This window comes from Aulonocara stuartgranti (genome assembly GCF_965226115.1).
Source record: "Aulonocara stuartgranti genome assembly, chromosome: 3".
NCBI classification, from domain to species: Eukaryota; Metazoa; Chordata; class Actinopteri; order Cichliformes; family Cichlidae; genus Aulonocara; species Aulonocara stuartgranti.
In genome coordinates, this window is record NC_138941.1 from 75142694 (window position 1) to 75168435 (window position 25742).

At 44.0% G+C, this 25742-nt stretch overlaps 2 protein-coding genes across 3 annotated transcripts in view; both read left to right on the plus strand.

Moving 5' to 3' along the window:
- Positions 1 to 25742, plus strand: part of LOC309703496 (uncharacterized protein) — a 288348-nt gene that overhangs the window by 221969 nt on the left and 40637 nt on the right. The gene's annotated exons all lie outside the window — the stretch shown is intronic.
- The window catches only part of LOC309703470 (NACHT, LRR and PYD domains-containing protein 3-like), a 47635-nt gene that overhangs the window by 7768 nt on the left and 14125 nt on the right, over positions 1 to 25742 (plus strand). For both annotated transcript variants that reach the window (XM_082528314.1, XM_082528315.1), the window contains exons 4-7: positions 16709 to 16849; positions 19617 to 19695; positions 19858 to 20062; positions 20240 to 22037. In XM_082528314.1, coding sequence (XP_082384440.1) covers positions 16709 to 16849; positions 19617 to 19695; positions 19858 to 20062; positions 20240 to 22037 — 2223 coding nt within the window. The remainder of the gene's footprint in view (positions 1 to 16708; positions 16850 to 19616; positions 19696 to 19857; positions 20063 to 20239; positions 22038 to 25742) is intronic.

The window sequence follows — 25742 nt, forward strand, 5'->3', positions numbered from 1 at the left end:
GATTTAAACTGGGGGAGAGAACCAATGTTTCTTATTTCTGGGGGCAGAGAGTTCCACAGCCTGGGAGCAGAGCAGCTGAAAGCTCTGCTTCCCATGGTGGGGAGGCGGAAGGAAGGTACAGTAAGCTGGATAGAAGAAGAAGATCGAAGTGAACGGGCAGAACAGGTAGTGGTTAACAGGTCAGAAATGTTATGAATGGCCTTGAAGTTGAGCAGAAGAAGTTTGAATATTATCCGGAATTTCACAGGGAGCCAGTGAAGTTCCTGAAGAACAGGGGTGATGTGCTGGTAGAAGGGGGTTCTGGTGATAATGCGAGCAGCGAAGGTCTGAACCAGTTGAAGCTTATGGTGGGATTTTTGGGGGAGACCATGCAAAAGAGAATTGCAGTAGTCAATACGGGAGGTAACAAGACTGTGGACAAGAATGGACGTAGACTGGGTGGAAAGAGAAGTAAGCAATCTGTTAATGTTACGTAGATGGAAGTAGGCAGAACGGGTGAGATTATTGATGTGAGATTTATAGGAAAGTGAACTGTCTAGGATGACACCAAGGCTCTTAACCTGAGGAGAAGGGAAAACTGTGGCGTTATCGATGGTGAGTGAGAAATGGTTTGCCTTCAAAAGGTTGGATTTGGTGCCAATAAGGAGAATCTCAGTTTTATCCTCATTGAGCTTTAGAAAATTAGAAGTAGAGCAGGATTTTAACTCGGATAGACATTCTGAAAGGGAGGAAGGTGGGAGGGAGGAATCAGGTTTGCAAGAGAGATATAACTGGGTGTCATCAGTAAAACAGTGAAACCGAAGATCAAATTTGTAGAAAATGGTACCTAGAGGGAGGATGTATATTATAAAGAGAAGAGGGCCTAAAACTGAGCCTTGAGGTACACCAGAGGTGACGGGGAATAGACGAGAGCGGAATGATCTTAGTTGAATAAACTGGGAACGGTCGAGGAGATATGATTGAAACCAGGTGTGGGGTGTGTCAGAGATGCCGAGAGAGGAAAGTCTGCTTAGAAGTACAGAGTGAGAAATGGTGTCGAAGGCTGAGCTCAGATCTAAAAAGACAAGAATGGTGAGAAGACCAGAGTCAGCTCCGATTAAAGATTGTTAGTGACTTTAAGTAAAGCAGTTTCTGTACTGTGACATGAGCAAAAACCAGATTGAAATCTCTCATAGATATTATTATTAACCATGTGTAAATGAAGTTGAGCTGCAACCACTTTTTTGAGTATCTTAGAAATGAAGGGTAGATTGGAAATCGGACGGAGGTTGTTAAAGTTGTTAGGATCTAAAGAAGGTTTTTTCAGTATAGGAGTGACTAGAGCAGTCTTGACTGAGGGAACGATACCGGTGGTGAGAGAAGAGTGAATGATAGCAGAGATGAGTGGGAGTAAAGAAGAGAGGCAGGATTTCACAAGCCCCGTGGGCATGGAGTCAAGATGACATGTGGCAGGCTTTGATTTACATATGAACTCGGAAATATCGGATAAATCAGGAAGATACAAAGTGGAAAACGGCTCAAAAAAGAGAAGAGGTTCTGGAGAGGGCTTAGGCTGCGTTCACACTGCAGGTCTTGATGCTCAATTCCGAATTTTTGATCAAATCCGATGTTTTTGTCTGCTCGTTCACACTACAAATAAAATGCGACAGCAAACGCGCTCTAGTGTGAACGCTCAAAGCGGCCCTCATGCGCAACGGGCTCTGTTTAGACCCAGAGCAAACAATATGTTTGACTGATGGCCCTTAATATAAAGACTTCGGACTTCACGTTTCCCAATTTTTGCTTTAAGTTATTTTGTTATTTACATAATAATGCAGATAACCTAATATTGATCCTTATTGCTGTTTTAGAGGAGCGGTGCTTCAAAGGATAGCTGCAGATTTCTGTCAGAATCTGGAGATTATACAGTACAAATAAAATGTTCACGTTTCTCCAACGTTGTCTTCCTAACAGTTTCACCGGATGGCCAGGAAGCGTTCACGATGTCTTCTCCGGCACTGATAATTGGCGTCTGTCTTGTGTCAATGAATTAAAAGACGGATTTAATGCGACATGACCGTTCACACAGCAGTCGCTTTCTAAAACATCGGATATGTATCGGATTCAGGACCACATACGAAAGTGACCCAGATCGGATTTGAAAATATCGGATTTGTGCCGTTCACACTGTCACACCATGATCGGATATGAGTCGCATAGGGTCAAAAAAATCGGATTTGATGCGCTTTCGCCTGCAGTGTGAACGTAGCCTTAGACACAACATTTGATCTGAGTTGCTGGTGGATGTTATTGATTTTCGTTGTCCAGAACAGCATCAAGGAGTTGCAGGTTTCAGAGGAATAGAAGTGTGGTGGTAAAGTGTTGGGGGGTTGAATTAGTTCGTTGAGAACTGAAAACAGAGTCCTCGCATTACCCTCATAAGAACTGATAATACCAGAGTAGAAGCTTTGTTTGGCCTTGCTGATGGAGTCTTTATACTGAAGTACGTGGTATTTATAGATTTCTGAATCAACCAAGTCCAGGGTGTGTCCTTTAGAGTGAGTGGGAAAGTCGATAAATTGTTTAAATTCAGAGCCTTCAAGACAGGAGGAAAAGTCTCTGGTGATCAGAAGGTCATTATTGTCCATGTGAATGTTGAAATCTCCCACTAAGATCACATTTGGGGAGAGAGATGAAAGATGGGTTAGTAGATTAGCAAAGTCACTGAGGAAGACAGGGTTAGGTTTGGGGGGGCGGTATACAGTAGCTATGATGGTGGGAATGGGTCCAGTCAGCTCACATGCAAGGACCTCTAGAGAACTAAAGGTATCAACATTAACTGGCAGGACTTTCAAGTGCTGGCGAAAAAGGATCGCGAGACCACCCCCACGACCTGAGCAGTGGGGTTTAGAAAAGTAAACAAACCCCAGAGGAGCAGATTCGTTTAGCTGAGAAAAATCATCAGGTGTTTGCCAGGTTTCAGTTAAGCAGAAAAAGTCAAACTTACGGTCAGATAGGAGGTCTTGGATGAGAGGTCCCTTACTTGTCAATGAACGAATGTTTAGAAGACCGAAGTTGAGTGGAGTATCTTCTTTTTTGCTAATCGCGTGGGCGCCCTGGGCAGGTGGGCTAGAGATCGATGGTTGACAGCCCGATCAGAGTTCCTGCGAGGGCGGCGAGTAGCAGACCAGAACGATTTAATTCCATTGGAGTTATGGAAAATCCTGCGGGACCCGCGATGGATGTATCTCCGGCGAGGCTGGAAAGTGATGCCCGGGTGGTAGTGGAGCTCCGCCGGCGGCGGGAGCAACAGCTGCCCGCGAAGGCGCAGGAGCTCAGCGGCTGTATAGCGGAGCAGTCCAGCTGTAGGATGGTAGACGAGCGTCAGGAGAATCCAGAATAGTGCCGACCAGCTCAGGAACATCTTGACCCACATCTTCGATTATGTGGAGGAAAATGAGCCGAGCCGGAAAATAACAGATGTTGAGGACAAGCGTTGCAAATCAATCCCTGGCAGAGATCGATCTGGTCCTGAGTGTGAATGTCCCTGTTCATTCAAATCTGAATCCAAGTAATCTAAATAATTGAAAAATGTACCAGTGAGTAGCGGCAGCCAGGCGCGGCAGCCAGGCGCGGCAGCCAGGCGCGGCAGCCAGGCGCACCAGCGTTCACTCAAGCCGGAAGCCAGTCTAGAGGTGAGCTGTTAATAACATGAACTCTTTGATTTAACTGCTTGATGTTGTTGGAAATAAACTGCAGTGAGCACTGAGAAGTGTTGTTCATCATGCATAGCAGAAAATGTGTCCTCTAAGGCCTGGACCAGGAGTGAAGTGTTGAGCTACATATTCTCCTTAAATTGCTGTCTGTCTGAGTCATGTATAAAAAATGATGTTGGCTTTATAGATCATATCTGTAATGCGATAACGGTATTTAAATTTGCAGTAATGGTTAACAAAGAAGTCTGCAATCGGTTTTATCACAGTAAATGTATATACACAGCTAACTAATCATCTGCAGAGGAATGGCTTATTTGAAGAGTTTCAGTCAGGTTTCAGAGCTCATCATAGCACAGAAACAGTTTAGTGTAGGTTACAAATGACTGCTCGCAGCAGATGGCCGCCCCTCCCTGAGCCTGGTTCTGCCGGAGGTTTCTTCCTGTTAAAAGGGAGTTTTTCCTTCCCACTGTCGCCAAAGTGCTTGCTCATAGGAGGTCATATGATTGTTGGGTTTTTCTCTGTATCTATGAAGCGCCTTGAGGCGACTTTTGTTGTGATTTAGCGCTATATAAATAAAATTTAATTGAATTGAATCTTCCTATGGCCTCTGACAGTGGACTTATCTCTGTGCTTGTCCTTCTAGATCTCAGTGCAGCGTAGGGCTGCACGATTAATCGTTAGAAAATCGCGATCTCGATTCATACTTATGTGCGATCTCATTTCCAAATGACAACGATTTAAAAAAAAAAAAAAAAGACGACGATTGTACCGCATTTTTATCCGGGACGTAATCTGCATGAAAACAAGCACTCACTCTTCCTGCTCAACAAATGACAAGGGCGGAGCCTTATACCACGTGATACAGAAGCTGTGCCGTGTGATGCTAAAATTAGCAGGGAAAAAACAACGGAGAGCACGTCAGGGATGATGAGAAAGTGACAGGAGAAAATCCGTCCCGGTCAACCACCCAAACATCAATAACGGGAACCTTATACAGCGCTTCCCTATACAACTCCCGCAGGCACAAAGAAATTACAGAGGCTATCACTTATCACCTGACCAAAGATATGGCTCCCATCAACACTGTGCAAAACGAGGGATTTAGGAAAATGATCAACACCCTAGACAAACGCTACACAGTGCCGTCCCGCAACTATTTTTCTATTGTTGCACTACCTGCTCTATACACGCAGTGTCGAGCAACAGTGGAGACAGAATTTCAAGCAGTACAACATTTTGCGGCAACCACAAAACGTGAGACATTTGTTGTTTTTATGTTTATTTATTGTTTTTATGTTCAGTTTCAACTGTTATGAAGTTGATCTGCAGTTAATAAGTGAAATAAATATTTATACTGGAAAAGAAAATCGTGAGAGAATCGTGATCTCAATTCTAAGCCAAAAAAATCGTGATTCTCATTTTATGCAAAATCGTGCAGCCCTAGTGCAGCGTTTGATACTGTTGACCATAATATTCTATTAGCGCAATTAGAGCATGCTTTAGCTATTACAGGTACTGTGCTGCAGTGGTTTGTATCATATCTATCTAATAGACTCCAATTTGTGCATGTAAATGGAGAGTCCTCTTCACACACTAAGGTCAGTTATGGTGTTCCACAGGGTTCAGTGCTAGGACCAATTCTGTTTACATTATACATGCTTCCCCTAGGCAGTATCATTAGAAGACATAGTATACATTTTCACTGCTATTTAGATGACACCCAGCTCTATCTATCCATGAAGCCAGATAACACACACCAATTAGTTAAACTGCAGGAATGTCTTAAAGACATAAAGACCTGGATGGCCGCTAACTTTCTGCTTCTTCATTCAGATAAAACTGAGGTTATTGTACTCGGCCCTGAAAATCTTAGAAATATGGTATCTAAACAATGTCGGACTCTGTAGTTTTCTCTGGTCCCCTCCCCAATCAGACCAGGAGTGACATGTTTAGCCGCATGTTCTCCTTAAATTGCTGGCTGTCTGAGTGGTGTCCCAGAAACGATGTGGGCTTCATAGATAATTGGCAAACCTTCTGGAGGAAACCTGGTCTTGTTAGGAGAGACGGCATCCATCCCACTTTGGATGGAGCAGCTCTCATTTCTAGAAATATGGACAAATTTATTAAACCCCCCAAAATATGACTATCCAGAGTTGGGACCAGGAAGCAGAGTTGCAGTCTTACACGCTTCTCTGCAGCTTCTCTCCTCCTGCTACCCCCCCAAAAACCCATCTCCATAGAGACTGTGTCAGCTTCCAAAAAGACAAAAAACAAACTAAAAACCAGCAACAAACAACTTAAACATAAACAATCACAAAGAAAGAACAATACAGTATCCACATCTGAACCAAAGAGTAAAACAGTGAAATGTGGATTATTAAATATTAGGTCTCTCTCCTCCAAGTCTCTGTTAGTACATGACTTAATAATTGATCAACAAATTGATTTACTCTGCCTTACAGAAACCTGGTTGCAGCAGGATGATTATGTTAGTTTAAATGAATCAACACCCCCGAGCCATTCTAACTACCAGAAATCTCGAAGCACAGGCCGAGGGGGCGGTGTGGCAGCAATTTTTCACACCAGCCTATTAATTAATGAAAGACCAAGACAGACTTTTAATTCATTTGAAAGCCTGATGCTTAACATTGTCCACCCCAGCTGTGAAACTCAGAAACCAGTCTTACTTGTTATCATCTATCGTCCACCTGGGCCTTACACAGAGTTTCTGTCTGATTTCTCAGACTTTATATCTAATTTAGTTCTGAGCTCAGATAAAATAATTATTGTGGGTGATTTTAACATCCATGTAGATGCTAAAAATGACAGCCTCAACATGGCATTTAATCTGTTATTAGACTCAATTGGTTTCTCTCAAAATGTAAAAGAACCCACCCACCACTTTAATCACACTCTAGATCTTGTTTTAACATATGGCATCGAACCTGAACATTTAACAGTGTTTCCTGAAAACCCTCTCCTGTCTGATCATTTCCTGATAACATTTACTTTTACAATAATTGATTACACAGCGGTGAAGAGTAGACTTTATCAAAGTAGATGTCTTTCTGAAAGCACTGTAACTAAGTTTAAGAATATAATCCACCCACTGTTATCATCTCCAATGCCCTGTACCAACACAGAGCAAAGCAGCTATCTGAACGCTACCCCAACAGAGGTCGATTATCTTGTTAATAATTTCACCTCCTCACTACGTACGACTCTGGATACTGTAGCTCCTGTGAAAACTAAGGCCTCAAATCAGAAGTACCTGACTCCGTGGTATAATTCTGAAACACGTACCCTAAAGCAGATGACTCGTAATCTGGAGAGGAAATGGCGTGTCACAAATCTAGAGGATCATCATTTAGCCTGGAGAAATAGTTTGCTGCTTTATAAGAAAGCCCTCCGCAAAGCCAGAACATCTTACTATTCATCACTGATTGAAGAAAATAAGAACAACCCTAGGTTTCTCTTCAGCACTGTAGCCAGGCTGACAAAAAGTCAGAGCTCTTTTGAGCCAACCATCCCTTTAACGTTAACTAGTAATGACTTCATGAACTTCTTCACAAATAAAATTTTTATCATTAGAGAAAAAATTACCAATAATCATCCCACAGATGTAATATTATCTACAGCTACTCTTAGTACCATTGATATTAAGTTAGACTCTTTTTCTCCAATTGATCTTTCTGAGTTAACTTCAATAATTACTCCTCCAAACCATCAACGTGTCTTTTAGACCCCATTCCTACAAAACTGCTCAAAGAAGTCCTGCCATTAATTAATTCTTCGATCTTAAATATGATCAACCTATCTCTAATAATCGGCTATGTACCACAGGCCTTCAAGCTGGCTGTAGTTAAACCTTTACTCAAAAAGCCATCTCTAGACCCAGCAGTCTTAGCTAATTATAGGCCAATCTCCAACCTTCCTTTCATATCAAAAATCCTTGAAAGAGTAGTTGTCAAACAGCTAACAGATCATCTGCAGAGGAATGGTTTATTTGAAGAGTTTCAGTCAGGTTTCAGAGCTCAGCACAGCACAGAAACAGCTTTAGTGAAGGTTACAAATGATCTTCTTATGGCCTCTGACAGTGGACTCATCTCTGTGCTTGTCCTGCTAGACCTCAGTGCAGCGTTCGATACTGTTGATCATAATATCCTATTAGAGCGATTAGAGCATGCTGTAGGTATTACAAGTACTGCGCTGCAGTGGTTTGTATCATATCTATCTAATAGACTCCAATTCGTGCATGTAAATGGAGAGTCCTCTTCACACACTGAGGTTAATTATGGAGTTCCACAGGGTTCAGTGCTAGGACCAATTCTGTTTACATTATACATGCTTCCCTTAGGCAGTATCATTAGAAGACATAGCATACATTTTCACTGCTATGCAGATGACACCCAGCTCTATCTGTCCATGAAGCCAGATAACACACACCAATTAGTTAAACTGCAGGAATGTCTTAAAGACATAAAGACCTGGATGGCCGCTAACTTTCTGCTTCTTAATTCAGATAAAACTGAGGTTATTGTACTCGGCCCTGAAAATCTTAGAAATATGGTATCTAATCAGATTCTTACTCTGGATGGCATTACCTTGGCCTCCAGTAACGCGGTGAGGAACCTTGGAGTCATTTTTGACCAGGACATGTCCTTCAACGCACATATTAAACAAATATGTAAGACTGCTTTCTTCCATTTGCGCAACATCTCTAAAATTAGAAATATCCTGTCTCAGAGTGACGCTGAAAAACTAGTTCATGCATTTATTACTTCCAGGCTGGACTACTGTAATTCATTATTATCAGGATGTCCAAAAAACTCACTGAAAAGCCTTCAGCTAATCCAAAATGCTGCAGCAAGAGTCCTGACAGGGACTAGAAAGAGAGAGCATATTTCTCCTGTTTTGGCTTCCCTTCATTGGCTTCCTGTTAAATCCAGAATTGAATTCAAAATCCTGCTCCTCACATACAAGGTCTTAAATAATCAGGCCCCATCTTATCTTAATGACCTTGTAGTACCATATCACCCTATTAGAGCGCTCCGCTCTCGCTCTGCAGGCCTACTTGTTGTTCCTAGAGTATTTAAAAGTAGAATGGGAGGGAGAGCCTTCAGTTTTCAGGCCCCTCTTCTGTGGAACCAGCTTCCAGTTTGGATTCGGGAGACAGACACTATCTCTACTTTTAAGATTAGGCTTAAAACTTTCCTTTTTTCTAAAGCATATAGTTAGGGCTGGACCAGGTGACCCTGAATCCTCCCTTTGTTATGCTGCAATAGATGTAGGCTGCCGGGGGATTCCCATGATGCATTGAGTTTTTCCTTTCCAGTCACCTTTCTCACTCACTATGTATTAATAGACCTCTCTGCATTGAATCATATCTGTTATTAACCTCTGTCTCTCTTCCACAGCATGTCTTTATCCTGTCTTCCTTCTCTCACCCCAACCGGTCGCAGCAGATGGCCGCCCCTCCCTGAGCCTGGTTCTGCCGGAGGTTTCTTCCTGTTAAAAGGGAGTTTTTCCTTCCCACTGTCGCCAAAGTGCTTGCTCATAGGGGGTCATATGATTGTTGGGTTTTTCTCTGTATCTATGAAGCGCCTTGAGGCGACTTTTGTTGTGATTTGGCGCTATATAAATAAAATTGAATTGAATTGAATTGAATTAACCAGATTCTTACTCTGGATGGCATTACCTTGGCCTCCAGTAACGCTGTGAGGAACCTTGGAGTCATTTTTGACCAGGACATGTCCTTCAACGCACATATTAAACAAATATGTAAGACTGCTTTCTTCCATATGCGCAACATCTCTAAAATTAGAAATATCCTGTCTCAGAGTGATGCTGAAAAACTAGTTCATGCATTTATTACTTCCAGGCTGGACGGCTGTAATTCATTATTATCAGGATGTCCTAAAAACTCGCTGAAAAGCCTTTAGTTAATCCAAAACGCTGCAGCAAGAGTCCTGACAGGGACTAGAAGGAGAGAGCAGATTTCTCCTGTTTTGGCTTCCCTTCATTGGCTTCCTGTTAAATCCAGAATTCAAAATCCTGCTCCTCACATATAAGGTCTTAAATAATCAGGCCCCATCTTATCTCAATGACCTTGTAGTACCATATCACCCTATTAGAGCACTTCGCTCTCGCTCTGCAGGCCTACTTGTTGTTCCTAGAGTATTTAAAAGTAGAATGGGAGGCAGAGCCTTCAGTTTTCAGGCCCCTCTTCATGGAATGTCACATCTCTGGTGGGGAAGGAGCCTGAGTTGGTGAGTTAGGCTGAGAGGTACCAGCTAGATATAGTCGGGCTTACCTCAACGCATGGCTTGGGCTCTGGAACCAGTCTCCTGGAGAGGGGCTGGACTCTGTCTCAGTCTGGAGTTGCCTCTGGTGAGAGGCGGCGGGCTGGGGTGGGTATTCTAATATTCCCTCAGCTCGCTGCCTATACGTTGGGGTTATTCCCGGTGGATGAGAGGGTTTGTTCGCTGCGCCTTTGGGTTGGGGAACGGGTCCTGACTGCCATCTGCGCTTATGCGCCCAGCGGCAGCTCTGAGTATCCAGCCTTTTTCGAGTCCCTGGGTGGGGTGCTGGAAGGTGCTCCGCCTAGAGACTCTGTTGTCCTACTGGGAGACTTCAATGCTCACGTGGGTAATGACAGCGAGACCTGGCGGGGCGTGATTGGGAGGAACGGCCTCCTTGATCTGAATCCGAGTGGTGTTTTGTTATTGGACTTCTGTGCAAATCACAGATCGATTTTGTAATCGTATCACCAGACATGCGACCATATGTTCTGGACACTCAGGTAAAGAGAGGGGCTGAGCTGTCAACTGATCACCACCTGGTGGTGAGTTGGATCAGGTGGCCGGGGAGGACGCTGGACAGACCCGGCGCGCCTAAACGTGTAGTGAGGGTGTGCTGGGAACGCCTAGCTGATAGGTACCGACAGGCCAAACGGGATGCAGCTCGGGCAGTGGCTGAAGCCAAAACTCAGGTGTGGGAGGCCATGGAAAAAAGACTTTCGGACTGCCTCGAAGAGATTCTGGCAAACAGTCAGGCGACTCAGGAGTGGAAAGCAGTGCTCTACCTGTACTGTGCATAGTCAGAGCCTGTACTGTGCAGAGCCACCAAGGAGTTGGTGTGGATGAGGTCCGCCCCGAGTTCCTGAAGGCTCTGGATGTTGTAGGGCTGTCTTGGCTTTCACGCCTCTGCAATGTTGCGTGGAGATTGTACTCGGCCCTGAAAATCTTAGAAATATGGTATCTAACCAGATTCTTACTCTGGATGGCATTACCTTGGCCTCCAGTAACACTGTGAGGAACCTTGGAGTCATTTTTGACCAGGACATGTCCTTCAATGCAGCTATGTAAGACTGCTTTCTTCCATTTGCGCAACATCTCTAGAATTAGAAATATCCTGTCTCAGAGTGATGCTGAAAAACTAGTTCATGCATTTATTACTTCCAGGCTGGACGACTGTAATTCATTATTATCAGGAAGTCCTAAAAACTCACTGAAAAGCCTTCAGTTAATCCAAAATGCTGCAGCAAGAGTACTGACGTACTGCGTTCAAAGATGGCTCCAGTGATGGATGCTCCGACCCAACTTTTCAATTTTTTGCTGGTTTTTGTTTCTTTGATTAATTAAGTTTCATTGCAAAACTACAGAGTCCGACATTGTTTTGGCAAAGTTACACACCCATCCCATATTGATTTTAGTTAGCTCCAATTGACTTAACCGGGTGTCATTACTGCCGACGTGAATTATGATTTTACTGAATTTATGTTTACTCTTAGCCAGCAGTTTTACATTTCCCACAATGTCACCTGCTCTGGCCCCTGGAAGACAATTGACTATTGTTGCTTGTGTCTCAAGCTTAACATGTCTAAGAACAGAATTGGCAATTACCAGAGTTTGACCCCTGGCAGGTGTGTCGCTGAGTAGGGAAAAACGGTGAGACACATGAACAGGTTGGTGGTGTACCTGCGGCTTCTGTTTAAGACTATGCTTCTCTAGCCGCTAAAACTGGTGGATCCAAATCTTCACCACAAAGTCCGTTCACATACAGGAAGAAGGGGAGTGAGTGGGTCAGTGCTCAGGGCGCAGAGACTAAATCGGCCTTAAACACACCATTTATTTCCATGGAAAAAGGTAAAACCAGAATTAAAAATACAATTTTAAAATACCCCAATACAATAAAAAGAACGTTCTCAATACGCTAAAACACCTGCCGGTAGAAATAATTATACACTCTCCAAACTAATATCGTATTTTCATGACCATAAGATGCACCGTACTAAAAGGCGCAGTCTCAGTTATGTGTGACATTACTGTATTTAACTCACACATAAGGCGCACCTGATTGTAGGGCGCGGGTTTTATATACAATCTACGCCCACACTTCCCCCTTTAACGTTCTCATGGTGTCCTCTACTACGTCCGCCTTACAACAACAACACACACAAAAAATAGAGCGGGAGCAAAACTGAGTTTGGTATTCACATTTATTTTACCGGTAATCGTCAACAATCAAACCCATCGAAGTCCTCATCCACTGTTTCTGAATTGAACAGCTGCGCTAAATCTCCATCAAATATGCCAGGTTCACTTTCTTCTCTGTCAGAGTCACTTTCTTTGCTGTGCGGCTCCTCGGAAATGATGCCGGCTTTTGCGAAAGCTCGAACAATAGTGGCAGCAGACATGTTAGCCCAAGCATCTACAATCCATTCGCAAATTGTGGCGTAACTCGCCCCTTGCTGCCTTCCACTCTTAGTGAAACTGTGGTCCCCATCGGTCATCCATCACTCCCACGCCGCTCGCAGCCTTACTTTGAACGGGCGGTTCACACCGATGTCCAGCGGTTGGAGTTCCTTTGTCAGGCCTCCCGGAATGACAGCAAGCTCACAGTTAATTTGTTTCACTTGTTTTTTCACATCGACTGTGAGATGATCTGTGACTATATGCGTGCCCAACAGCGATGGTGATGCGTGAAAAAAAAAACACCTGGTCTCCTTACATGCACCTCCCTCAGCCACTCTTTCATCATTTCCTCATCCATCCAGCCATTTTCATTTGCCTTAATGATGATTCCTGTTGGAAACTTCTCTTTAGGCAAAGTCTTTCTCTTAAAAATCATCATAGGCGGCAGTTTCTGTCCATTAGCATGGCAGCCAAGCACAACAGTAAAAGAAAACTTTTCGTGCCCTGTTGTGCAGATCGCTACCGTGCTGGTCCCCTTCTTCTCCACAGTGTGACTCACCGGGATGTCGAAAGTGAGCGGCACCTTGTCCATGTTAGTGATGTGTATCTGGGCTGGATGTGTTTGTCGGCAATGTGTTTGCTGCAGTAGGAGCGGAAGATGGCCAGCTTGTCATTATAATCCGCTGGAAGTTGCTGCGCTACTGTAGTCCTGGTCCGGATGGAAAAATGGCACCGTTTCATGAAACGAAAGCACCAAGACGGACCTCCTTTGAAATGTTCAATTTTCATTTCTTCTGCTAGCGTTACTGCTTTTAGTCGAATGGTGACCGTCGAAACGCTTCTCCCACTCGTTCTTTGCTCGATGATCCACTGCTCGAGTCTTTCCTCCAACTCGGGCCACCTTGCCTTATGTCCGCGGAAACTCAGCTGCATGTTCTTGACCTGTCGGAGCTCGTTTTCCAGCTTCCTCCACTTGCGAACCATCGATTCATTAATCTTAAATTCTCTCGCGGTTGCTCGATTTCCATGTTCCTCCGCGTTGCTGATGGTCTTCAGTTTAAACTGCGCTTCATAAGCGTGTCTCTTTGCCATTTTCAGGGTTGTTAAAACAACGATGTTCTGCATAACGCACATACCTGTTCTTTTATATACAATCAACGCCCACACTTCTCCCTTTAGCGTTCTCATGGTGTTCTCTACTACGTCCGCCTTACAACAACAACACACACAGGGCACACTGCACTATAGGGCGCGCCGTACATTTTGAAGAAAATCTAAGACTTTTATGTGTGCCTTATAGTCGTGAAAATACGGTACTACAATGTTTCCCACATGCTAAAATCCCCCCCACAATATTCCGTAATACCAGAGTGCAGCCACACTCAGCCAAATGTTCCTTATCTGGAAGAAACAGGAGAGGAATTCCTCTTCCGGGATGGAAATCACGCCAGCCAGAAGACCAAGGAGGAGGCTCCTGCCACAGACCTGTCTCCTCCTGACGGCGCGTCACCACACATTCCAGCCACACTCCACACCTGAACACGGCCTCGGGACTGGATCGCCAGATTCCGCTGGTCGGTCCGTCACCGAATGACTCGTGGCACCAAACAATCAAGCAGCACTTTCTCGTGCGTCTCATCCCCCTGTCTCTGCGCTCACCATCCCCTTTAACACGTCAGTTTGGGAATGCCCCCACCTCCACAGGTGCCTACTATTGTTTGCCTTGTCCACAGTGGATTAAAAGAATATTGTGCGACAACACTAAAACATACAATATAAATATCATAATAAAACCATGCAAATAAAATCAATACTCTATGTACCAATACACAGTATGATCCAAAACAACATAAAACATAAAAACACAAATTTCCACTGTGTGACACTGTCCTCCTCACCGTCACCCAGCCATCCTGTTTGCCTGGCTGCTCAGGACAGTCTGCTAGGGGAGAGCTAGTGGGACCTACACCACCTTCGGCTGCACCAGCTACAGGGGCCTGGCTAGCTATGGGTTTTTCAAGTATGCGAAGCAGAGTCTCCAATTCAGTGATCCTGGCCTCCAGACTAGCAAATAGGCTACATTTGTTACAAGTATCATTACTTCTAAAGGAGGCCAAGGAGTAACTAAATATCTGATAGAATGAGCAGGAAAGTGCAGGTGAAGAGGCAATGCTAGCGAGTTGGCTATGAGCTAAGCTAAGCTAGGCACATTGAGTGAATACTTTGGATATGAATTAGTGAGTTCAAAGAGTGCACTTCAGATGAAGCACGTGAAGACACTTCACCCGTTGCCTACTGGTGGTGGTCAGAGGGCCCGGTGGTGCCAGTGTCCGGCAGCCTCGTCAGTGCGCCCCAGGGTGGCTGTGGCTAGAATGTAGCTGCCATCACCAGTGTGTGAATGTGTGTGTGAATGGGTGGATGACTGGATGTGTAAAGCGCTTTGGGGTCCTTAGGGACTAGTAAAGCGCTATATAAATACAGGCCATTTACCATTCAAGATTATACGACAAAATAACAAGTTATCTAAAAGTTTTAAATTAAACTGCTATACAGATAAATACACAAAAACACCACCGTGTGTTGGAACTCTACCACAGAAAAAGTGAACACCAAGTGACAGTACCACCCAAAGAAGAAGCCAAGAGATATAAGCATATGCAGAGATTAACACATAATACAGAATGAAGGTGAATGGTGGTGTGAGAGGAAAGCTCTGTGCAGTTTTCAGTGTTAGAAGCTCTGTATGAATATGTGTGATAAATGTTTGACACAGTCAGACTGTAAAGAAAGCTGTTGTGTTATTATTTTTGGAGGCAGCAAGAAAGATCAGTCTCACAACTTTATCATTAAGAGAATCTGGTTATAAAATATTTCATGAGATCTTTTTTTCCCCTTTCAGCTGCAGTCCTGATGGTATTTAATTGTCTGAGAACAAGTCACAGACATCATGTGTAAACATCCGGTGATCCTAAATTGGCTGAGTGGCCACAAAAGAGCTTTGATATCGTTTCACACTGAGGTTGGAGTTTACAGTGAGCTGACTGCATCATACCAATAGCTGCTCCTAATATTCTGTCCATATCTTAGTTTATGTCTTTTGCTATTGGAAGGTCTTAAATTTCAGAGTCAGCAGATGTGGATCATGTGACCTGGTTTCTAGGTTATATGACAGGTCAGAGTAGAGCTGGGCGATATATCGAGTTTTTAAAACATATCGATATATTTTTATACGAGATATAAGATGTGACAATATCCTTTATATCGATATAGTCTATGTTACGTTATAATTATAGTTGTGGAGCCGCAAGTTTGCCTCTCTTTCGTCCACTTTTGTCTCTACGCAACGTTACTCCGCCTCGCCTTCACTGAAGACAACTCCCCCTCCTACCCCATCGCTTCACGTGCAGGCAGCGACAAGACGGACACGGCAAATCTCCGTTAACGAGTTACTGCGCATCGCCCCATGCGTGGGGCTGGACGGCGTCAACGTGCTAACGAGCTAAACATGCTAACGAGCTAACCGCGCTAACGAGCTAACAACGCTAACCCTAAAATCCTTTCATTCTCTCAAAAGTTGATAGCGCGCCTTATGTATGAATTCTGGTTGTGCTTGGTGGCCGCGAACCGATTTTATGTGGTACACGGCGTTCAGCAATCTGTCAAAAATGTTTGAGTACGACTTTGGTAAGCTACGGAGCTGCACCGCTTGATAGATTGTCGGCGCATTACGGCTACCGAGGAGCTTCGCGGAGTGATACGTACTGTGCATCAACGTAATATTACCGTATTGTGTGTGTATAAGGACCATAAATGGCACCTGTAAGAGACGTGGTTATGAAGCGGATTTCAAACTCCAGGCTATCAGTCACACAGTAAAACTTGGGAACAGAGCAGCTGTAAAATCTGTCTGTCTTTGTTATTACGCTCAGCGTCTTTTAGTTTACATTTTGACTGCACAATTGTGAGCTCTTTGTTTAGCACAAAAACAACCTTGTTTTCTTTTATTTATGGAGCATTATTATTTAATGAATGCTCATAATTTAATTTTGAGTAATTTTTCATGTACATCTGTGCTGTATGTTAATAAAAGTGCCTGTGTGACATCTGGGACACAGCTTTGACTAAGAACTCTTTTTGTTCTTACTTTATGGCTTAAAAAAAATATCGAGATATATATCTTATATCGCCATCCAGCTAAAAAATATCGAGATATGAATTTTGGGTCATATCGCCCAGCCCTAGGTCAGAGGTCAGCGACTGTAATTCAGTTACTTCTGTTAATGTGAACTCACTGAGTGTTTGTGGTTTACCTCTCAGACTGACTGAAGTCCACAAGAAGATAATGATGGAGGGAGAGGAGGACAGAGCAGAGTCTGCAGGATCCAGCTGTACGTCTGTGAGGAGTGACCGGTCCAAAGATAGCAATCCAAATTTCAGTGGTGAACCTGGAGCAACGAGGTCAGAGAGCTGTGATGACTCCTTTACATGTTTGTGTTTTCCTGGATAAATATGACCTGAAAGATCCTCAGATTTTTACAAAGATTCATTAAAAAGAAAACGATGAAAGAGAAAAGATCAAAACGTTCGACTTGGTCATTTGCTGTTTGAGGACAGTGATGCTCATATCTGTGGGGAAAGTGTGACCTGAGTGGGTTCATGTTTGTCTTTAAAGAACAGAGCTGCTCTGATTCTCTTTGTGTCTGATCTGTTAAACAGTCTGAGAGGTCACACAGAGACCCAGCAGCTAAAGCCTGGATCATACTGGCTGCTGTTAATGAGACTCCATCAGGACAACACTGAACAACAGTGGTGTTCATAGCAGCGCTGCAAGGATAAAGTACTGCACTCCAAAAACACTGCCTACAGCTAAATGTCATGTGGCTAAGTCACGTGACAAGAGATTAGAATTAAATGAAAAGAAAGAAAAACACTATTATTATTTATTCTTTCTTTGAAACATGGTCACCATAGAGCTTTGGCCTGTTTTGATGTTTCTGGGTCAGAAAGCCTCACCATCATTAATGGACCGATGAATTCACAGTTACACCAACAATTCAAAACAGCTGTATGTGGACTGATTCTCAGGAGAAAGTGAAACAGTGACACAAAAGAAACAAGTCATTCTCCCAAAGGACATCGAAGAATCATAATAATAACATGTTTTAGAAGCACCAAACAAACTCTAACTCTAACCCTAATACAGCAGAAATTTTGTAGAAGTTCCTGAAGTGAAAATTCACCAACACCCAGAGCTGAAGCTGCTCTGTGTGAAGGACTGAGCTCAGATTCACTCAATGATGTAGGATTGATCAGCAGTTACACAAGTTTAGAGCTGGGAGAGGGAGGCCTCGATTCCTGAAAGACTCCATTACAAAATAAAGTTTGTTAATATTGCCACAGATATAAAGTTAATCTATTATTACTGACAAGGAACATGCATTCAAAAGTTTTTTTTCTTATGTTGGGTGAAGAAAAATGTTTAGTTTAGGGTTTCTATATTTTTCAAATGTTTTATTTAATATATTGGTGGTTTAGTAAATTTGTTAGTAACTTCTAGGGCAGGGGTCAGCAACCTTTAACACCCAAAGAGCCACTTGGACCCGGTTTCCACACAAAAGAAAACACTGGGAGCCGCAAATACTTTTTGAAATCTAAAATGAAGAAAACACTGTATATATTGTTTTTTACCTTTATGCTTTGTGTGAACAACTAAAGTAAGTAAGTAAAGTTTATTTATTAAGCGCTTTTCACAGACAGGCAGTCACAAAGTGCTGTACTTAAATATTAAAATAAACAATACAATCAATAGACATTATACACAATCTAAAAGATCAAATGTAAATAATGTAAAGAACATAAAATACGTAGATCAACAAAAGGCTTGTTTGAACAGAAAAGTTTTTAACTGCTTTTTAAAAGAATCCACAGAGCAACTAAGGTGTGCTGCTTATGAAATCCATGAAGTGCTACAGAGAAAATTACATTTTATTTATATAATTAACACATTTTGAACTCGTAAAGAAATATAACAAAAGGAAAGACACCCAGCTGAACTAAATTGATCCATGTAGCAAACAAGAACTGTTGTGATCCGCCACCCTTTTCAGGTCAAGGCTCCAAAAGCCTTGACCTAAATTTTTAAAAAGAATAATTGGAAAAAATGCACTATGCCACTAAAAAAAAATAGATATTTGCAAAATTCTGCCTAAATATATATTTTACCTGGTTAATGTGTTTGACGGGGCGTGGTCTGCAGTGCCGCTGGGAGTCGGACGCACCTGAGCGACACCCGCAATCACGCCTCGCCACCTTAAAGTCTGTGCTCTCTCTGCTGTTGTGTTGTCGGGCTGTGAGCTGAGAAGCTACAGCCGGCCGTGTGCGTACAGCAACCGTGTGTGAAAAGCGGTCAATAAAGAGATGCTGAAAAGCGCGTCCATGCAAACATCGTCGGGTCTGCCGTGATATGTTTACAATGAGACTTCTGGTCCCGAACCTCATCTTCTGGTCCTGTCTGCAAATCGGGGCTTTCATCTTTACGCAGGACCGTGAGCTGTCATCTGTGGGGCGTGAGCGGTGTTTGTTTTTAACATAGTTCACGGTGGAGAACAGCTGCCGACATAATGTGGATCTGAAGATCCATAATTGGCCTGCCTGGGGTTGAAAGTCTCGATAAATGCACGGCGTCTCGGCGGGTACACCGGCTTCCGCGAGTGTGACGCTTATTTTGAGCGATGAAAAAATAATAAGATATAATTTTATTTTTATATTTCAAAAACACAATAATCTTCCAATTTAGAAGTACAAGTTTTTAAAAAAAAAAAAAGAACTAAACACAAATAAAATGCACTTAAGCTAAATACTTCTAATTTATTTTCCCAAATCACCCGAAGCCGCAAAATAAAGATTAAAGAGCCGCGGGTTGCTGACCCCTGTTCTAGGGCGTAGCGTGGACTATATGTTTATCAGTAGAAAACTGGATTAAATACACTCCCCTGGTAGTTGCTCTGTCTTTGTGTACATGAATGGTGAGCAAACTGTAAAAGATTACATGGATTTAAGGAGAGACTTAAGTTGAAAAGAAAGAAACTAAACGTATCTTCATCTGAATACAGTTTGTCAAGCTCTAAACTCTAAGTTTCTGCAGGTTTTTGAACACTGGTCCTTACCAGAAAACTCCTGGATCTTTATCCTGTGCTTGAACTAATTCTTCATGATTCCTCCACAGAGTGGACCAGCGGAGCTCAGAGGTTCCCAGTGGTCAGTCTGCCCAGCAGCATCAAACACACATGGACTCCATATTTATGGTCTGTACATGTACAACAACTACTTTTACATCTATTCTGTTCACAGTCATCTCCATGCTGCTCTTTGTAGACCAGTGGATTGTCAGTGTGCCCAATATGGATCTGATGTTTGGCTCCATGATTTCAGTCTGATTGGCTCATTCATAATGTATTCTGTTCCAGCTGCTGGAGAACAACATCATCACTTTTGTGAAGAACGAGCTGAAGAAGATCCAGAAGGTTCTGAGTCCAGATTACCCAGAATGGTTACAGAGTCAGACAGAGGATGATGAGCAGAGGAAGAACAACAGAGAGGCATTTGAGAAGATCACACTTAACTTCCTGAGGAGAATGAAGCAGGAGGAGCTGGCTGACCATCTGCAGAGTAGTAAGAGCATTTCTGCAAAGATTTGAGCTGCTGGATAAAGGGAACAATTATGCTAATGTCTCAAGAGATGGACCAACATGTAGTCAATAATTGCTTAGCAGAACTGGAATTGTCACAAACATTTTTGTTAAACATGAACTGATTTGTTGATGTTCTATTTTTATTATTGTTATTTAGAACTTTCTGCTGCCGTTTGTCATCGTACCCTTAAATCTGCACTAAAGAAGAAGTTCCAGTGTGTGTTTGAGGGGATCGCTAAAGCAGGAAACCCAACCCTCCTGAATCAGATCTACACAGAGCTCTACATCACAGAGGGAGGGACTGCAGAGGTCAATGATGAACATGAGGTCAGACAGATTGAAACAGCATCCAGGAAACCACACAGACCAGAAACAACAATCAGACAAGAGGACATCTTTAAAGCCTCACCTGGAAGAGATGAACCAATCAGAACAGTGCTGACAAAGGGAGTGGCTGGCATTGGGAAAACAGTCTTAACACAGAAATACACCCTGGACTGGGCTGAAGACAAAGCCAACCAGCACATCCAGTTCATATTTCCATTCACTTTCAGAGAGCTGAATGTGCTGAAAGAGGAAAAGTTCAGCTTGGTGGGACTTGTTCATCGCTTCTTTACTGAAACCAAAGAAGCAGGAATCTGCAGCTTTGAAGACTTCCAGGTTGTGTTCATCTTTGATGGTCTGGATGAGTGTCGACTTCCTCTGGACTTCCACAAAACTATAATCGTAACTGACCCTAGAAAGTCCACCTCAGTGGATGTGCTGCTGATAAACCTCATCAGGGGGAAACTGCTTCCCTCTGCTCGCCTCTGGATAACCACACGACCTGCAGCAGCCAATCAGATCCCATCTGAATGTGTTGAGATGGTGACAGAGATCAGAGGATTTACTGACCCACAGAAGGAGCAGTACTTCAGGAAGAGGTTCAGAGATGAGGATCAGGCCAGCAGGATCATCTCCCACATCAAGACATCACGGAGCCTCCACATCATGTGCCACATCCCAGTCTTCTGCTGGATCACTGCTACAGTTCTGGAGGATGTTCTGAAAACCAGAGAGAGAGGAGAGCTGCCCAAGACTCTGACTGAGATGTACATCCACTTCCTGGTGGTTCAGGCCAAAGTGAGGACGGTCAAGTATGATGGAGGAGCTGAGACAGATCCACACTGGAGTCCAGAGAGCAGGAAGATGATTGAATCTCTGGGAAAACTGGCTTTTGATCAGCTGCAGAAAGGAAACCTGATCTTCTATGAATCAGACCTGACAGAGTGTGGCATCGATATCAGAGCAGCCTCAGTGTACTCAGGAGTGTTCACACAGATCTTTAAAGAGGAGAGAGGACTGTACCAGGACAAGGTGTTCTGCTTCATCCATCTGAGTGTTCAGGAGTTTCTGGCTGCTCTTCATGTCCATCTGACCTTCATCAACTCTGGAGTCAATCTGCTTAAACAACAACAAATGATTTCCCAGAAGTCTGAAAAAGGAGAATCTGCAGAGACACACTTCTACCAGAGTGCTGTGAACAAGGCCTTGCAGAGTCCAAATGGACACCTGGACTTGTTCCTCCGCTTCCTCCTGGGTCTTTCACTGCAGACCAATCATACTCTCCTACGAGGTCTGCTGACACAGACAGGAAGTAGCTCACAGACCAATCAGGAAACAGTCCAGTACATCAAAAAGAAGCTCAATGAGAATCTGTCCGCAGAGAAAAGCATCAATCTGTTCCACTGTCTGAATGAACTGAATGATCGTTCTCTAGTGGAGGATATCCAACAGTCCCTGAGATCAGGAAATCTCTCCACAGATAAACTGTCTCCTGCTCAGTGGTCAGCTCTGGTCTTCATCTTACTGTCATCAGAAAAAGATGTGGATGTGTTTGACCTGAAGAAATACTCTGCTTCAGAGGAGGCTCTTCTGAGGCTGCTGCCAGTGGTCAAAGCCTCCAAGAAGGCTCTGTAAGTAAATATGTGATCATAGTTTTATGCAAATTTTTTTTGATTGTGCTTGTGAACAGACCGGGACCCATACATTTTTCAGGTTGCTGGTTTTATTGACATCCACATTGTTTTGGTTTGACACCAATGTTGTCCATGCCTGATCAGCTTTCCATGATGTCATTCTCCACCACCCTTGGGGGCGTCTCCCATTTTGACCTCTTTGACCTTGGGACTTCGAGGCCATATTCGACACAGATGTTTCTGTATACTATGCCGGCCAATTGGTTATGACATTGTGTGTGTATGTATGTATGTATGAATGTATGAATGTATGAATGAATGAGAACTGGGCGATAGAACGATAACGATATGTATCGCGATATAACTTTTTCTCGATAGAAAAATGTAACTATCGCGATAGACCTCGCCGCTCTTGTCCTCTTAAAAAAAAAAAGAACTGCCAATCCAAATTACGTAGCGCAGAGCCGAACCAATCACAGCCGCAGCGTCACGTCACGTGACTTGTTACGTACAGCACAAGTGCCAAGCCGCACATGTGTATTTGTTTGGGAAGCAGCCGGCCACCATGGAGGAAATGAGTGTGCCGACTAGAAAAATCAACCGAGCGTGACCGAAGAGAAAACGGATGATGGTTCCAATGCCGGAGAGATTGTCGAACAGAAGAGCCATAGAAGTTCCGTAGTGTGAAGGTATTTCGGCTATTTCAAGTCTGACAAAAAAGTAGCGTGCACTGTAAATTGTGCCGAAAGCAAGTCTGGAAATACAAGAAACTGGTGCATGCGCTACGTCCACACGTACCCGTTATTTTTGAAAACGCAGATTTTTCTATGCGTTTGCACCTTTCATCCACACGTAAACGGTGTTTTTGGTCACTGAAAACGGAGATTTTTGAAAACTCCATTTTTGCATTTACGTGTGGACTAGAAAAACGGAGAAAACGCAGTGTCAAAGGTGTGCGCATTTTTTGACGTCACACTGTGCGCAACGTTATTGTTTTGGTGAAATGAATTTCTACAATACTGTTAATTCTACTCTCTGCAGTGTTTAAATGCTTACATATACACACACACACAGTTACTGTCCCTCCACACATATGACTCGGTTCTGCTTCTATGCCCCAGCTTTGTTTACTTTTTCCCACCGAGGCTTCTAGACTTCTGATTGGCCAACATTTCTGCACAGTTAGGAATCTAGCGCCACCTGCTGCTTTGGCATGTTCATAGCAGCGTTTTCCTTCATTGCTCCCTTTATGTGTGGACGGGATTATTTTTTAAAACGAAAACGGAAAATCTCAGTTTTCAAAAATACCCGTGTACGTGTGGACGTAGCCTCAGTCTCTGACTGGAAGCGCTAATTCGTCATTCAGCTTTTGTCAGACTAAAGTAACTGTTAAAACTGTTTGAAAAGCTAAGCTATACAACAAGGAGAGATTGAGAATTTCCTTTTAGTTGTTTGTATGTATGTATGTATGTATGTATGTATGTATGTATGTATGTATGTATATATATATATCCATAGGTCCGTCATCCTATTCAGGATGATATAGAGATCAAAGTAGCACGGAGGGAGGTTAGCCAACTAACGGAGTTGCAGAAAGGTGCGACAAAGAAGGTGCATAAGAAATACAGCAAGCTGTCCATACCTGAGGCCTTGGAAACTGCCAAGCAAAGACTCACAGCCTTGGCCAGCCGCTTGAGGAGGTACACCAGAGAGACAGAAGGCAGGAGAATAAACCAGCTGTTCTCCACAGAACCAGCAAAGGTGTACTCTCAGTGGCAAGGGAACAATAATAATAATAAGAGAACAGCACCACCAAGGCTGGAGACGGAGCAATACTGGAAGAGCATATGGGAGAAGGACGCAACCCATAACGGCAATGCTCAGTGGCTAGTGGATCTGAGGGCAGACCACAGCGACCTCCCTGAATAGGGTCCAGTAACCATCACAGTGGCAGATAGAAAGGGTCTCCAGTATGAAGAGTTGGACAGCACCAGGGCCCGACATGGTTCACGCCTACTGGCTAAAGAAGCTGACTGCACTCCACGAGCGTCTGGCAGCACAAATGAACCAGCTGCTAGTTAACGAGAGACACCCGGAATGGCTAACCGAAGGTCGGACGGTCCTGATCCCCAAGGACCCCAAGAAGGGACCGGTCCCCTCCAACTACCGACCAATAACCTGCCTCAGTACTACATGGAAGCTCCTGTCAGGCATCATATCGGCTAAGATGAACAGGCACATGGGTCAATACATGAGCGGGACACAGAAAGGAATTGGCAAAAATACCAGAGGCGCAAAACACCAGCTACTGGTAGACAGAACAGTCAGCCGAGACTGCAAGACCAGACTGACCAACCTGTGCACTGCCTGGATTGATTACAAGAAGGCCTATGACTCAATGCCCCACAGCTGGATACTGGAATGCCTAGAATTGTACAAGATCAATGGGACCCTAAGAGCCTTCATCAGGAACTCAATGGGGATGTGGCGTACAACACTAGAGGCCAACTCCAAGCCCATAGCACAAGTCACCATCAAGTGCGGGATCTACCAAGGAGATGCTCTGTCCCCACTGCTGTTCTGCATAGGCCTGAACCCCCTCAGTGAGATCATTAACAAGACTGGCTACGGATACCGACTACAGAACGGAGCAGTTGTCAGCCACCTCCTGTACATGGATGACATCAAGCTGTATGCCAAGAGTGAACGAGACATCGATTCACTGATCCACACTACCAGGCTATACAGCAATGACATTGGAATGTCGTTCGGACTGGAGAAGTGTAGTCGGATGGTAACAAAAAGAGGGAAGGTAGTCAGAACTGAGGGGATTGAACTACTAGAAGGCAACATTGCAGACATAGGGGACAGTTACAAGTACCTGGGGATCCCGCAGGCAAATGGGAACCATGAAGAGGCCGCTAGAAAGGCTGCAACCACCAAATACCTGCAGAGGGTCAGGCAAGTCCTGAGGAGTCAGCTGAATGGTAAGAACAAGATCCGGGCCATCAACACGTACACCCTGCCCGTGATCAGGTACCCTGCTGGGGTAATAGGCTGGCCAAAGGAGGAGATAGAAGCCACTGACATAAAGACAAGAAAGCTCCTTACCATGCATGGAGGGTCTCACCCCAAGTCCAGCACCCTGAGGCTGTACGCTAAGTGGAAGGAAGGAAGGGGGCCGGGGACTGGTGAGTGTCAGCACCACAGTCCAGGATGAGACAACGAACATCCATGAATACATTGGGAAGATGGCCCCAACTGACCGAGTGCTCAGTGAATACCTCAGGCAGCAGAATCCCAAGAAAGAGGAGGGAGACGAGGAACCATTATGGAAGGACAGGCCCCTGCACAGTATGTACCACCGGCAGATAGAGGAGGTGGCTGATATCCAGAAATCCTACCAGTGGCTGGACAAAGCTGGACTGAAAGACAGCACAGAGGCACTAATCATGGCAGCACAAGAACAAGCTCTGAGTACAAGATCCATAGAGGCTGGGGTCTATCACACCAGGCAAGACCCCAGGTGCAGGCTGTGTAAAGATGCCCCAGAGACAATCCAGCACATAACAGCAGGGTGCAAGATGCTAGCAGGCAAGGCATACATGGAACGCCATAACCAGGTGGCCGGCATAGTGTACAGGAACATCTTTGCCGAGTATAACCTGGAAGTCCCGAGGTCAAAATGGGAGATGCCCCCAA